A 17,350-nucleotide genomic window follows, 5' to 3' on the forward strand; every position below is an offset into this window, starting at 1 on the left:
TGATCCTAAAATTGTATGTCTGGTGGAAATATGTTGATGATGTGTTTATTATCTGGAAGCATAACCAGAAAGACCTCAAAGATTTTATACATTTCCTGAACAATCATCCAAAAATCAAGCTCACAGCTTGAAAAAAAGATGGTAAATTAACATTTCTAGACATCTTAGTTTTAAAAAAAAAATGCTGGAGGTTAAGATTAGAGAACTACAGAAAACAAGCCCGCATGGATGGACACTTGCATGCATGCATGCACTTTCTACAATCCTAAAATCAGAACTTTAAAAAACAGAGCCTTAAATATAAGGATGGTTCCATAAGGATGATACAATTAAAAGAGAAGAGGAACTTCAAATCCTATTTTGCCAATTCCTCCAAAATGGTTACTCAAAGAAGTTCTGATAAAGCAGAAATCAATTACAAAGGTGCTATCTCCTTATAAGTTGGCAATACATCATCAAGACAGCCAGCCCAATTATTAAACCTGTCAAAGTCAGGTCAGCCTTCAAACCAGTTACACACCTTACAAAGCCTCCTTTGTTCTCCTCAAGACAGTATTCTATTCTATAAATACCTGTATACAAGATCTGTTGTTCCTACAAAGAGGTATGGATGGATCAAATTGGGCAAAGTTTTAAAATCCATAAAAAAAAGCACATAGGCAACACTGAAAATAAGGAAAAAAAAAAAAGAAGTGGACTTGTGGCAAACATCCTTGCAACACATCCTAGTGTAGATTGGCAACATCCTCCATACTTTACTTAGAAGAAAATATCTGTATGTGGGCTTAAGTGCTGGAAAACTCATGATAAAAGTTTAATGGAGTGAAACAGCACTAGGAAACAATTAAAAATAGTAATCTTGTGTGTATTTAATGCTTCCAATATTTCATCTCAGTTACATAGACATCATCAGGGAGTACAAAATGAGACTCGTAACACAAACAAAGGCAGCAAAAAGTAGCCAATCAATGATAGATGGCCCAAGGCTATCACTAATTAATTGGTACGCAGTGAAGAAGGTGGCTAACAAGTGTCGCCATCTTGTGGTCCCTAACCCTAAAACAATATTTTAATCCCCCAAATGGCTGAGGTGGATGAAATAGCCAGACCTCCCTAGATTTTTTCGATCAAAACTTCATCAGCATTCTCCCTTTTATCATGCCATTACCTTTCCCTGTGCACACCAGAAGAGTTGCACTGATTGTTCTTTCACTTCATTTATAATATAGAAACAATTTTTTTCACAAATTTTCAAATGTTTGCTTTGAAAATATTATGTCAAAATATTTATATTTTTAAAGAATATTTATTGAAATAAATATGACCTTTTGCTTTCTTTCCTAGCAAAATATCATTATATATTTCAGTTTTAGAAACGATTTCTTTTTGTCTTTATGAACAACAAATGTTAAATTGCATTACTCGGTTTTTCCGATTGCGAGTCTTTTAGTTATCAAAAATTTATATCCAATGATATTTTAGCAGTGATTCTTCGCCTTTGTCTTTTTTTTTTTGTATTATGCACATTACGATAATATCCAGTGCATATCCTTGTAGATATGTTGAAAATATATGAAAGATATCATGGAATGATTCAAAATTTTTGCTCATTTTGAAGATTTTCTAATGTTTACCCCCCCACACACCCCACCCATCCTCTCCTGGAACTCAATTGCATAACTACTCTAAATTTCTACAGGTTTGAAAGCTTTTCTAGACAGTATTCAAAATTTATTACTTCATTTTACCATTTTGAAAAAAAGAAATACGGCAATAAGATTGTTGTACCGTGAAGCTTCCAATTTTGTACTATTTCTCTGCAATCTAAAATCAGCTGTTCTACTGTCTGCTGAAATTATTTGAAATTTTCGATAAAATTTCAAATAATTTTTTAGATAAACTGGAATGTTGATAATATCCTCTTAGCTGGAGGAAAAGCTAAAGGCTTATTACTCTCACTGCTATTGAGAAAGAAAAGAGAGAACACTAAAAGTCACACTAAAGTGCCTCAAGCTGTAGTGCAGAATACATCAAGAATGTCTTGTTTCCTTTTCAATTGTTGATTAGCAGATATCCTAATAGAAATACTGACATTTCTTTTACATGCTGATACATTATTTATGCCAAATTAATTTCTTAATTTATAATGATCAGTTTCATTTATTATTGAAGAATTATAAATTATTTGATACAATTATCTTGAAAAAGAGGATTTGAATTATTGTAAAAGAAAAGGAGCATATGCGTTTCATAATTTTTTTGGGGGGGGGGGAGGGGGGTTATAGACCTATTCAACCTGTAGATATTTCAGAGAATTTATTTTATAAATCATTCGTAAGACAACTGTTACAAACATATCTCACTTGGGGAACATGCCCATTCATTTTAGTGTAAAATAGTAGCAAAGGTTTAGCTACTTCAACAATGCCACGTTTCTAACCTAGAAGAAAATGTCGTTATATCTGCTGATATTAGAACTCTTATGTGAATAATTTTTTCTGAATGATTTCTCTATTCGTTATAATGTAATCAATTTCCAGATTTTTGCCCTCTTGCATACCCCATGTTATATGCAGTGATTTCTTCTTTATACTACAAGAAAAAAAAATCAGATAACAGAAGAAAAATATGTAGTATTTTCTTTTTCATTGGTCGAATTTACAGTGCTCTTTCTTTGTGTTTTGAAAAGAAAGTGCAAATGATTTTTTTTTCTTACTATTTTTGATATTATAACATCTGATATAATTAGAAGAGTGACATTTTATCGTTTTTCTCCCACATGAGAAACAGAAATAAGACAATAATGTTGTTGATTCTGTCGAACTTCATTGTAGCAGAAATTTTTATTACAAAACTTTGTAATATATATATATATATCTCCCAAACAAGAAATTTGGAACCCATATCACATCAATGTTGAGTGTTGGCAAGGTGAAAGTTCACGTTATTTATATTTTTTAGTTATTAATTTAATTTTATTATTTTTTTTTAGTGAAATAGTTTACCTGGAATACTCTTTCCAGTTCAAGAGGAAGAACTGGAAAGAGTATTCCAGTTCCTCTTATATTTTATTCCTTTTCTATAATCTTCTTTTTTATAATCTGTGTTATAAAAAGAACTTAAAAATTCGCCTTCAAGATGAACTGGAAACAGTACAGTCAAGCATTTCAAATTACAAGAATAATTTTTTCTGACATAATTTCTCTATTAGTTATAATGTAATCAATTTACAGATTTTTGCCCTCTTGCATTCTCCCATATTATATGCAGTGATTTCTTCTTTGTACTACAAGAAAAAAAAATCAGATAACAGAAGAAAAATCTGTAGTATTTTCTTTTTCATTGGGTGAATTTACAATGTTCTTTCTTTGTGTTTTGAAAAGAAAGTGCAAATGATTTTCTTCTTACTATTTTTGCCATTATAATATCTGATATAATTATGATTTGGTTCTGCAATAAAGCACACTGCAAGGCCATCACTTATGCTGGAGACTTGAAAACACATATTTAGTCTCATCTCTGATGTTAATTTCCCTACACATAGTAATAATGTGGTATTGATACCAAAATCTTGCAGTTGTTGACATGAAAAACATTTGCACAGAGAAGGTATGAGATACTCCCAATGGTTATCCCTATTTTTATTTTATTCCTTCGAAAATGTACTATAAGCCACTTCGAAGAAATAATATGTCATTCTCTGTGTTATAAAAACAACTTAAAAATTCGTCTTCAAGAGGAACTGGAATACTCTTTCCAGTTCCTCTTATATTTTATTCCTTCGAAAATATACTATTAGACATTTCGAAAGAACAATATATCATATTGTTTATAAAAACAACTTAAAAAATTGATGAACTGGTGTACGTTCAGTGGCGAACACCCATTTTCTGCATGAAGACATATCTAAAAGTATATACAGGCAGAATCGCTATCTTCAGAGCTAGAAAGATTTCTCTCCTCGTTGGTAGAACAAGAGCTGATTGAAAGGCAAAGGCTCCAACTTCTCATGAAGTTTTCTTTTCTCACCCTGAATGTTACTGCTACTGCTTGCCATCTCATAAATGAATTGTCTTGGGTATACTTACTAATACTCCTTTCTTCCCAGTAATAAGCTGTAAGCTAATGGAGATTACTAACCTCCACTGAGAAACAGAACAATAGAACATGCCCAGTAGGCAGCACACTAAAGAGCCTCAAGCAATATCTGAATATTTTACAGGTAGAAATTTCTTGTTTGGTTTTTCCATCTTTCTTTATTCTGATATTGCATTTGTAGGATGACAGTGATTTTAAATATTAATTTCCCCTATTATCCAATATCGCATAATTTCCTGATTTATAATTTGCTAATTAATAATAATCACCACCTAGTTTCTGTATCAAAAAATTAAAGTTATATGGAACAATTACTAGAGAAATATAACAAATTAAATAAAAACTGTACCTATGTTTCATAACAGTTTTTGGGTGGGTGATAGTGATACAGCAGGGGTGGGGGTGGGGTTAAACTATCAAAGGTGAAATAAAGTTCAATTCTACAGTAAAAATATGGAAAATCCACATTGATGCATGTGCATATACATATTTTGAATGATAGAATATAAGCAAAAGTATTGCTTACTTTAATAATTGGAGCATAATATCTGAATATGCAGAAAAAATATATATATAAATTTAAATCATCATAACTGCGAATTTCATTTTACAATGACCAATTATACAGGGAAACCAAGAAAGTAAAAGTGCAAAGAACAGTAGATTACTATATAAAGAAAAAAATTTAGTGGTATGATTAAAGAATTTCATGTTATTCTCTATAAAGCAAAGTTGCTCAAGTGCGTACTAAAGGAAATTTGTGAAGTATTATTTGATTTCGATGATTTTGAACAAAAATAAAAATAATCTGAAACGTCACAGCTGGTTTTCTTTTCTTTTTTTTAAAAATAATATTTCAAATAATTATCATGAATTAATTTCTTTGAGAACAAAGAAAATGTTTTATCGAGTAAGTGATTAGTAAAAAATTAACAATGAAATTGGTTCTCCAAGGCAAGGCAATATTTAAGTGAAGAAATTATGCAAGGATCTTTATTTTGTCCAGGCATTAAAATTGTATTGTACAATAAAAAGAGAAAACAAAAATATAAATAATTTCTATATTTTTAGTCTATCCACTATAACTAAAATCCAGTTATCCAGCATAGAACAAGTAACTGCGTTTCTTGTTATAGGCAACTGAGACACAGCTATGAACGTGAGATAATCCGATTAAGTGTTCTCTTCACCATGAGGGTTTATCACATGCCGAAGAGAAACTTCTAAATGGCATCAAGGCCAAATTGCACTACTTATCCATGTTCTTTCAACAGGTGGGCTGAATCACATCCAGATTTAGCTGGACATCTATGGACGTCCTAGTCATTTGGAAGGTTAATGTCTGAAAATAATGTGGGTTTGACGACTGATTTTCTTGAATTTACGGGATGAAAAAAACCGAGTTTCTAGGAGAAAAAACTCGCTTGCCAGTGATCGACTAACTTGGGAACCAGTTGAAAAAAGGCTTAAAAAAACGTTCCTCTAGTCGGCGACTAGATTTGAACCCAGGTCTTTTTTGTGCAGTCAAGCACTATAGAGTGGAAATGCCACTTCTACTGAGCTTCACAGGCTCATCCTGAATGAAATATTTAAACATTAAATTTAAATTTGAATAAGACCTAAATTATATAAGGTATATATAAAGTACTGCATTATTAACGATTATGATTATTTTCAGCAAGTCCCAATCATGAAATTTAAAATAGCTTACATATTCTATATGCAGCTGTTCATCATGCAGAATAGCATGATGAACAGCTGCATATCTGCTAATTTGGATGAAGTAACTACACTACACTATAAGGACAATTTATTTTATAAATGCCAGAATAGGCTAAAGAGAGAAGGTATCTGACTGTCCTCTGAAAAGGACAGTCAGATACCATGATCCAAGTAATTCCAAGACACATTTAGATACTTCTATAAGATATGGGATGGCAATATGGTTAACATCTTCCTGAGAGAATAGTGATGATGGTGATAGAGAAATTCATAACGTTAATGGCCTTGTTAATAAATGACTTAATCACGACTTTAGACAGGAAGGTGATTTTGATAAATGGTATTTCCTGTGTTAATAATGCCTCAGTACTGTAAAGGGAGCAAGCCTGATGGATTTTTGACAAAGATGGTGGTGTGACAGAGCATGAATATATTGTCTGGTGTGGGTTTTCATTCAAAAGATGGAAAAGTGAAGACTTTCATATGGCTGATGAAGAATAAGGAATCCTAGGAAGGAAATACATTGGGTTATTTTCTGTTTCTAGAATAAACTGCATCTCAGGATGAATTGCATGTACCTTAGTAAGAAAGTCCAGAAGTTCAAATAAAGATCTTTGCAAATTACAAAGATATATATATATATATATATATATATATATATATATATGTACCACATATGTGTACCATAAAGTAATTTGCTGTGGCAGTTATGACTACCCATAACTGTATCCTCTATTTGTTGGTAAAATTTATTTTGCCATAAGAAGTCAGTCTAAATACATGACAAAATCAAAAGACAATGATATCTCCAGGAAAGTCATGTTGGAATATTTTTAAACATATTTTTAAAAAAAATCACACAAATCTTCAAATTTTTCCATTGTAATAATTTTTTTTTTTTTTTTTGTCCAATACAAAGTTCAGATTTTGTATTGGACAAAAATGTATTCTTGCAAACAATTAGCCATGTGTCTCCCTGACTAAATCAACCAATGTTTGATTAGAGTTTGCCACTCAACCTCCAAGGTTGGTTCATGTTTCACACTCATTCATTTTTTATCCAATACTATGAACAGTAGCAAATAAATTAATTCAACCACTCACATTTTAAAGAAAAATTTTAACTTCACAAGAAAATAAGTACAAAAATTAAACTTCAACTTTACTTAATAATTTATATGTGCTCCTCTGTTCCTAATAAGTTCATTAATTTGCTTAGGCATGAATGCTAATAATGTAAAACATGTTTTTCTTATTTGTGCATCTCAAAACCCTAGTTTTATAATGGATTATATTAAGCTATCCTTTGTATCACAATTTAATTTTCCAAGTCTCTTTTTCACCATGGCCCACAAATTTTCTATTGGTTAATGTTGTAAGAGTTACCTGGTGACTGAAGCAATTTGATGTGATTTTTGAGGAAGCCTTTCACTTTTTTTGAAGTTTGGCATGGAGCAAGATCCTGTTGGAAGTTGAGTCCTCCATCTTTCTGGATCTGTGGGATCACTCTTTTCTCCAACATTTTTATGTATTGGTCACTTTTCATCATACTGTAAACAGGTACAAGCAATCCTTGACCATCAAGTGTAAATCAACCCCAGAACATTCTTTTTGGTGTTTAGGAACTTGTTGAAGATGGATGGGAGAAGTCTTCTCAATCACTGATTTGCAAACATAGGGTACTTGCTCTCCTTGGACAAAGAAATTGCTCTCATCTGAGAACATGACCTTCTTCCACTTCTCAACAGTCCAATCTTTGTACACTTTTGCCCACTGGAGCCTCATAAACCTCTTTAAAATCTCATCAACAGTACCCAAATCAAGCCACACTCATTGGCCATTTGTCTTTGAGTCATAGATTTGTGCTGAGAAAGAGTACATATTTTTGAAAGCTTTCTTGAAGATGTATCCATTTTATAGCAACACAAAATGAATAAAACACTGTGAATGTCAACTTGTTTACACTATTAAAAACGCATAACACTATTAATCTCTAAACTCTGAACATTGTAGAGAAAGTTAAAACATGCAGCACTCAACCAAAATAGTGAACTAAAACCAAAACTATTGTGAAGTGAACAAAAACTAGACTTGTTCGGATTAATTTGTTTGCTACTTGCATCTACATTTTACCTCTGAAAGCTAGACCTTGATTCTTTTTAAAACTTTAGCACATACTTTTCTTTTCAATATGACTTGCCAGACTGGTTGGCTGAGTGGTTAGCATATATGCTCTCCAGCCAAAAGGCTGTGGATTTGAATCCCACCATAGGCATGGATGTTTGTGATTGCCTGGGAAAACAGTAGTGGAAGTGGTGGGCATGTTGGTGTAGATGATGTGGTTCACTGTAGTTGGCAGATTAAGTGGTGGCGATGGAGAGCTATAGTGTGGATACCCTCCTTCAATGAATCTTTGGATTCCCTGGAGGTGTCAAGTAATAATATATAATAATAATATTTACTTTCATCCTGCTCAAAACTAAATAATCATCACTTCCTATGTCAAATTCCCTGTATACTCTTGTATTATCTTGAAACAAAGATATTACTATCAAAAATACTGCGGTTAATAAGAGTTTTTTTTTTTATTTCTTGTGTCTTCTTTCCATTTGAATTTGTGCACATCACTATATTGGAACATTCTGATGACTAGTTCATGTCCTAAATGGAGATCCAGTAGGTACTTACCATTATTATTATTATTAGCTTTCCCTTTCTCTCTAAATTTTCTCGAAATATTTCTACATCTCGGATTCATATTTCCTACTCTGATGTCTTACCAGCTTTTACTTTATGTTGGTTGTCTTCTCTAAAGACTCAAAAAATATCTCCACTTCTTCCATAAGAACAAATAGTTTTGTTGCCCAATTCCACATTTTGAAATTTGTCCAGATCACTGTACTTGAAATTGTCTGCCAATGAAGAAGTTTATCTTTGAATGCTATAGCTAATCCTTTCTTTCCCTGATTGCTATTGCCAGAATATAACCTCTTATATTTATTATTTAGCAGAAATTTATCTATTTTAGTCTTCTTTGCCTTACTAACACTAATTATGTCAACATGGTAAATAACACTTCTCTGGTTCTATTGCTAATTTGATCCCCCCCCCCGCCACCTCCTATTAAATACTATTCATGTTGATGGTGTCTATCTTGAATTCTGCTCATGTTGAGTTGTTTGTTCCAGCAACTAACTTTTCACTATCTTGTTCCCTGATGAAAACAGTGAAGGCCTTGTTTAACTGGCAGTGCTCCAGCCAGCATAAAATTTCACTCTGCTGTACCATAATTTTTAGTTTAGCTAATACAGAATAAAATGTGGCTGGTAGTTTTGAAGCTCCAAACTGCCATTCCATCGTCATTTGTTTGGTATTGGGGTGAAGGCAAGTACTGGACTTTGGTCAGAAGCTCCAGTCAGCTCACTGTATTTCTTAAAGGCTATATGGAGGCCTCTCAAAGTTATCCAGCTTGGAGTGTTACGTGATCAAAGTTGTAAGCAATTAAAAATGAAGGATAACTTTGAAATTTGCATCTTTCCTTCATTATGAAGGAAAGTGGCATTAAACATGATATCTAAATAGCAGGTATTCAGTAACTCCCTTCATGCAGATGTTATAACTAAATGCTGCATGTCTTCAGGAATCTTCAGCTTAATAGAATATGTATCGTAACAAATTCACCATGAAAGATAAAAATTCATCTATCTCTGAGGTGAGCTCAAGTCAGTTATGGTCAAGTAGCTTGGCTTTATAGAAACTTAATGTTAATGATAGGACAGTTTATCCTATTTTCATTCATACTTTTTATGTCTGACAACTGTGTGTATTCTCTGACCAGTTTTTCTGTTTGCTAAATGAAAAACTTGAGTTTTTGGGAAGAAAAGTCCTGCCACCTCCATATGAGACTGGCTCTAACCAACCTTTAGTTGAAAAGCCATTAAGAAGGTTCTTCATGTTCTAGATGGTATTCGAATCTAGGTCCATTCAACCAAAGGACATCACTGATTATACTAATATTGTATAATAAACTATTATTAAAACTCATAATACAAAGTTGATATTGGGTCACATTTAATTCCAATTTAAACTGAACATGAACTACAATAATATTTGAGTTGTGCACCATTGCTTTAATAGTACTTAAAATAGCACAATGGGATAATAATTTTTTAGACTTTTTAATCTTTTTTTTTAACAGTTACTGTGTTTACAATGTGTAACATATGCATCACAAGAAGGCTGCATGATTTGACTCCCATACACTTCTTGATGTTGCACAAAAGAATGAGTAAATGGTTCAGGATTTTATGGCCTATATGCATAATATGGGCATATTTCATATATAAATAATACAATATATACAAAAAAAATAAAAAATTCTTACCAAAAAAGTCCCACAAGTAAACATGTCGGAAGAAACGTGTTGCTTTGAACCCATATAGAAATACTTGCTCTAAACAGTATACAAGACCTAGTTCACCACATAATAAGATAGTTAAACTGCCTCTCTGATTTAAAAGATAAAAATAAAAAGATAATTAAATTTTAAAATTTCTGAAATGCAGTACAAATTGCAAAAAAAGTAGTACACAGTTTATTTACAGTACACATTTCTTACAGCACACAATTTATATATTCTATAAATTGTGTGCTGTAAGAAATGTGATCAAAAAGATCTCTAACTTAAAAATTAAAATTAATCTGTTAAAAGAACTGACTATACAGATTCTAGTTAAAAAAAAAAAAAAACACATGACTACTGTCCTAATATTTTCTGCTGTAATCCATGATAATACTACAACTTGCCTATCAGCTGATGCAAGCAACTGGCATAAGATATCAGCAGTCTCTGATGCTTATGCACATTACTTTTCACAAAAGGCACACAAAGAGGAGTGTACCTTTTGAGTTGCACATGCATGCACACAAACACGCACACACACAGTGATCTTACAATTATCCAACATTCAAATATCCAACTTTCAGTTCGTTATAGAAAGTGTTTTCACTTGGTTACAAAGTAAATTATAACTAAAATGAAAAGCCAAATGGCTTTTTATCCTCTTAAAGTAAATTATACTTGACAAGAAGTTATATTCTTATTTAATCCTTTACTTAAGTGTAAGCAAACAAAGTTTGTACATGAAGTATCTTCACAATTAAGCATCATTTCATATCAGTTGTCTCAGTATCCCATAATGCAAAGCACACTTCCTTTCTGAAATGTATATTATTATGCATTATAGAAAGGGTCACTACCCAGTTCAGTTTCAACCTTTACTGAGGTCTCATCAGTTGGAGTCAGACCCAGACAGAAATATACCAAGGTTAGTGATAACTGTTCTTTCATGATGGATTGATGATCTAGTGATCCTACACCAGTCTACCTTCTTTGCCAACCTGGAAATAACCTTGAACACAGACCTCAACATCGTGGAAGTGTACTTCAAGCAGTGGTGCCTGAAGCCAAATCCAAAAAAAAAAACCCGTGTCTACAGCATTCCATCTAAACAATGCAGAGGTGAATCGACACCTCAACCTCTCTTTCTGTGGCAAAATGGTAGAACATGAGCCTCAACTGAAACATCTTGGAGTAGGCCTGGACAGAAGCCTAACCTACAAAAGGCACAACCTGTCCAACAAAATTAAAATCAGAAATAATATAATTTCAAGGCTTGCTGGAACAACCTGGGGTTGTGGCGCAGACGTCTCCTAAGGTCGTCTGCACTAGCTCTTATATTCTCTTCAGCAGAATACTGTGTCCCTGTCTGGGAAAGAAGTGCATACGCTAACATTATAGACATCCAGCTAAACTTTACCATGTGCACAATTAGTGGAACACTGAGAAGCACCCCTCACTCCTGGTTGCCTGTCCTATCTCTATTTAACATTGCTCCACCAAATATATGGAGAAGAAAAGTCTCAATTAAAGAATTTAATAAAGTAATGAGCAACCCACTCCTGCCCTTGCACCAGACTCTCATAAATCCACCTAGTCTTCGCCTAAAATTAAGAAATCCTTCCTAGTCCATGGATGAACTCTCTTCAGCTGCCTTGCCATCAACACCTGACATGCAGAGAGAACACTGGTCCAACAATCTTCCAACAAATGGCTTCCTGGTTGAAGATCCCTGTGCCCTGCAGCCTGGTTTTGCTCTTCCTAGGAAGATTTCGTTATCTATCAACAGGATTAGAACTAATCACGGCAGATGTGGCTAGCTACCACATAAATGGAGTCTGTCAGACCACCCTTATTGTGACTGTTCTCCCGTGTCCCAGACGATCACTCATATTATTAATGACTACCCAAGGCACCAATTTCACAATAGTGGCCTCCAGGACATCCACCAGGTGACAGATGAGGTCCTGGATTGGATTTCTGGACTATACATTGACTTGTAGCTGCTGTGTATTCCTTTTTGACATAAGAATAAATAAATGATGGATTGATTGAATCTGTGATCTTTTATACTTTTGTCAGATATGCAAAGAAATTATTATTTCTTTTGGACAAGTGATCAATACACCCTCTGTCCAAAAAGAAACCGAACATTTGATAGAAAATAAAACACAGGGCAATTATAATTATTCAAATCATTTATTTCAATCAATATACTCTCCTTCAGTTTCAATACAGCGTTTGGTCAATTAATTCGTTAAATGAGTTTTTAAGATCAGGTTTTTGGGATACTGTTGAGGGTCGTGGTTACTGCCGCTTGAATGTTTTCAATGGTGTCGTATCACTTTCCTTTCATGCAAAGAAATTGTTATTTCTTTTGGACAAGTGATCAATACACCCTCTGTCCAAAAAGAAACCAAACATTTGATAGAAAATAAAACACAGGGCAATTATAATTATTCAAATCATTTATTTCAATCAATATACTCTCCTTCAGTTTCAATACAGCGTTTGGTCAATTAATTCGTTAAATGAGTTTTTAAGATCAGGTTTTTGGGATACTGTTGAGGGTCGTGGTTACTGCCGCTTGAATGTTTTCAATGGTGTCGTATCACTTTCCTTTCATCAGCAAGTGAAGTCGGAGGAAGAGAAAGAAGTCACAGGGTGCTAAATCAGGTGAATTGACCCAACACACAAACTTGGTTTTTGCTCAAAAACTGTCTCACAATGTTCGAACGATGAGATGGTGCATTATCGTGCAAAAGTGACTAGCTGCCTGCATCACGATATTCATGCCATACGCAACGAACTCTCACTATCAATCGCATCAAAACTTCGAGATAAAACTCACCACTGACCGTTTGGCCAAGTGGAACGAATTCTTTGTGGATAATGCCCTTGCAATCGTAGAAACAAATCTTTTATAAATAACTGTCCATAAATTTGGCAATTATGTTTTAATAAGCATAATGTACTAAGAAACAAAGACTGTTTTGCATTATTTATATTATATTGAAGGTGCAATATAAATGTATTGAAAAATTTAACTAACAAAATCTGACAGAAGCATTGAAAAATGTGTGTGTCATACTTCATATAATTTTTCCATCTAGGGTTCATTTGTAATTCTAATTTGAACATTTACTTGACATTTTACTAAAAATCTTTACTACAAAAAATAAAGCAGGAAAAAAAATCATTGTTTAACATGAATATATGCTCATGTTCATAGAAACCACATCACCTATTGTAAACCATGTTTTTTTGGTAATTAAATTTGAATGCCTATTTGAAAGGGGATAATAACACAATAATTGCCACAAATAATGAAGAAGGTAATATAACATTTTTATTTTTGATTAATATTTGTTCTTTTTAGTATAAGATGTGACATAATTATGAAATGACAAACTTGACAAATTTGGAAATATTTCAAAATAGAGTGGAGATATTTTCACTGGAAAAACAAATACTGATATCAAAAATTAGTTCAACTACACAGTTTTACTAATATTCAAAGCTAAAAATTCACTTTTTGCTGTTTAGTACTCCACGGATCCTTCTCTTGCCTTTTTTACAGCTTGAAATTGGCAGGGTATTGACAAAGTCAATTTCCTGATGGATGCAACTGTCAATTCATGGTTCCATATCCTTATTTGGGACTTTTTGGAGTTCCCAAAGTGTTTTCAGCTTCCTTTTGGTAAATGGATACTGAAATTCTCAATGGGTTTGAGATCTGGGCCATTTCCTGGTCACAGTAGTCATTGAATCGAGTGTTTATTGAGTCACTTATTAACCTGCAACAAAAACTAAAGCTTTTTTAGTACTAAACTCAGTTTGTAGGTACATTTTAAGGTTATAATAGCATTGCTTTACCTTTTGCCTTATGACAAGAGGTACAGTCATCCAGAAAGATGCAGTTCATCATTACGGTAAATACGTCTCTAATAGTATAAGCAGCAATTCATCTTCTAAAATGTTCTTGTACACTTGCATATCCAGTGAGCCTTTTGTGAAATGCAACCTGGCAACACCATGACACAACATGCAGCCCCAGATCATCTGACTGACTGAGAATTTGACTGTTGACACCAAAGTGCCAGGGTTGAATTTTTCCCCTGATTGTCTTCAAATTGTCTGTCTGCCATCAGCACTCTGCAGGTGCTGATGGCAGACAGACAATCTGAAACTTTTCTCATCAGAAAAAAAATTACTCTTTTCCACTGATCAGGGATCCATTTGGCATGCTCTCTGGATCAATTCAACCAAGCCAATCTATTTTTTTTTTGGTTGGCAAGGGCTTCATTTTAGAAGCTATTGTCAACATTGCATGTGCCTGGTTATCAGTCTCTATTGAATGAGTCCTTCTGACAGTTACAGAGCTTGTCACAACTCTCGTTTGTTCTCCCCAGTCCTGTTTCAGTTCTCTGGATGATGCGTGGCAATTTTTGAGGCAGAGCACAGCTTTAGAACTTTGTCTTGGCATAGACAGTGGCTTTCTTCCTGTTCCTTTTTTACCTTTCAGCAGATCCAGATTCTTTCACTTTTGACAACAGCCATTGCACCACAGAAGATGACTACAGGACATCCTTTTAGCTATTTCATGAGAGGAATAGCCTTCCTATTCAAAGCATTAATGACACTTCACACTTTTTCTCTGAGATGTTAATTGCATGTAACTAGCCACAGTGATCTCAGCATGAAAATGTGAAAACTGTCTCTTGCTGTCTATTTATAGCATAAAAAATTCCAAATGTAATAGCAGCAACTATTACATTATACATAATAAAATTATGTTTAATCCTTTATCTAAGTGTGAGCAAACAAAGTTTGCACCTGAAAGTATCTTCAGGACTGGGGGAAGGTGGTACAACACCATGGCAACTCGTTGCAAAGGTGGAGCAAGATACCAAACTCCTATCTCAGTATCTCCTATAATGCAAAACACATCTTCTTGTGGATATGTCTAATGTTATGCATTAAGGGAAGGGCCACTACCCAGACTAGTTTCAACCTTTGAGGTCTCTTTAGTGGGAGCCAGGCCCAAGTGGAGATATCAGGCAGAAGCATTAGCAGGTCTTCTCCACCAATAGGAGTTGCCAAATGGTGTGCCACCCTTTTTTAATAAATTACTCTGGATTTAGAGAAAGATGTTGAAAGTTTATTTTTCACTTGGTTAGAGTATAATAAAATTAGTTTAATCCTTTATCCTTTATATAAAGGATTAAACTAATTTAGATACTGAAGATACTTTCAGGTGCAAACTTTGTTTGCTCACACTTGGATAAAGGATTAAACTAATTTTATTATACTCTAACCAAGTGAAAAATAAACTTTCAACATATTACATTATACAGAAACCTGTGGGAATGATAGATGACATAATACAATGATAAACCAATGAAAATGACCATTTAACTACTGAAAACTATATTTATATAAGGTGATGCAGTGTCTATGAACATGAGTGTAATGTACATCTTTCAGTCAAAAAAAAAAAACCCAGCTAAACAATATATAGTATTCTGGAGCTATGAATATAATTATATAGTTAAAAATTGATAGAGGTTCAATTTTGACCCAAAGAAAGCAGAACTACAACTTCAAAGGACATGTACATTTAATAAGACAAAGCATACTGCATTCTTAAATTGAAGAATTTGATTACTGTACATGTCAATCATGTACAATTTAAAGTTTATGTACATGATTAAACAAATTTATGGAAATTCCAAAGGGTATATATAAAGCAAAAAGAGCAACAAACAACTTTTAATACAGGTAATGATGAAAAGCAATTCCAGTGTGTGTGTGTGTGTGTGTGTGTGAGAGAGAGAGAGAGAGAGAGAGAGAGAGAGAGAGAGAGAGAGAGAGAGAGAGAGGGAGGGAGGGAGGGAGGGAGGGAGGAGGTGGAATGGCTAAGGAATGAAGAAAATTGTTTCTTGGCAGATTTAAATTGGATTGTTATTATTTATTTTACAAAGGCTTTTGAAATTTTGTGAAATACTAATCCTTAATTAAGTACACAGACACTCAAAACAACAGAAAACAAACCATGCTATCCTAGGTATTATTGTATTACATACAGTAATTGGGACTTTGAGATTTCTAAATGAAGTTTGCTAATATTTTGCTAGACTGGGTTGTAGAGAAATGCAATAGTAATAACAGAAACTGTTTTATTTTATTTTTTATGTCACTCCTAATCATATAAAAATAAGGATTAATTTTATTGATTATATATATATATATATATATATATATATATATATTGTATTTTTATTTATTGTTTACTTATAATTTGTATTTTTTTAAATTAATTTTTTTTACATAGTCCAAAACCCTGCTATAGAAACTAAACATGGAATTTTTTCAAGTCACTTCAAGCCTTCACATAAGCAGGGAGGTGATCTCACACTGGGCAGTGAAATTCATCCATCACTTAAAAACAAATATAAATATCCATGCCCACAGCAGGATTCAGACCTTCACCATGTTGGTTGGCAAGCAGATAAACTAACTACTTGGCCAATTACATGTCCTGTCAACATTTTTCTTCCAAATTAGTTTATCACTTGTCAGCACTTTGATACCGTCTGATGACAGAAATACAACATCTAAAGTAGACACACTGCCTCTAATTGGGGAGAACGATCATGCAATCTTAATCTGTGAGATTGACAGATATATATATAAATATATCTTCTCAGCTAAAAATTCCACATATGTGGAATTCCATAGCAGGTCATTACGACAAACTGAGGTGCTATGGTATATGAATAGCTGGAGCCATGCCATGACATTGGAATATGATCTAAAACATGAGTGACTGTCAAGAGATGTTTGAAGAAAGCAGTATCAGAGTGTATACTCAAGTCGGGGGGGGGGGTTAATCAGGTGGAGTTAGATAAGCTCATGAACAGTAGAAAGCACAGGCAAGAAGAGTGACTAGTATGGTAAAGAAGGCAAAAGACAGATTATGAGAGGAAATTGGTTGAGCAGCACAAGGAAGAACGACTATGGAAGAATAACTTTAATAAATGACGACGAAGGAGAGGTGACAGAAGCAAGTGAGATAGTTGAGTTATCATTTTGCAAGGTGTATCAGCAAGATGGGATAATGCAGTGCCA

General features: G+C 33.6%; 1 protein-coding gene across 4 annotated transcripts in view; it reads right to left on the minus strand.

Annotated features, from left to right (window-relative positions):
• pns (DENN domain containing pinstripe) overlaps positions 1-17,350 on the minus strand; it is a 347,031-nt gene that overhangs the window by 8,318 nt on the left and 321,363 nt on the right. For all 4 annotated transcript variants that reach the window (XM_090411700.1, XM_090411683.1, XM_090411692.1 and 1 more), the window contains one exon: positions 10,205-10,328. In XM_090411700.1, coding sequence (XP_090267826.1) covers positions 10,205-10,328 — 124 coding nt within the window. The remainder of the gene's footprint in view (positions 1-10,204; positions 10,329-17,350) is intronic.

Source organism: Typopeltis vanoorti, chromosome 2, assembly GCF_054136105.1.
Source record: "Typopeltis vanoorti isolate ZY-2024b chromosome 2, IOZ_Tvanoo_1.0, whole genome shotgun sequence".
Lineage (NCBI taxonomy): Eukaryota > Metazoa > Arthropoda > Arachnida > Uropygi > Thelyphonidae > Typopeltis > Typopeltis vanoorti.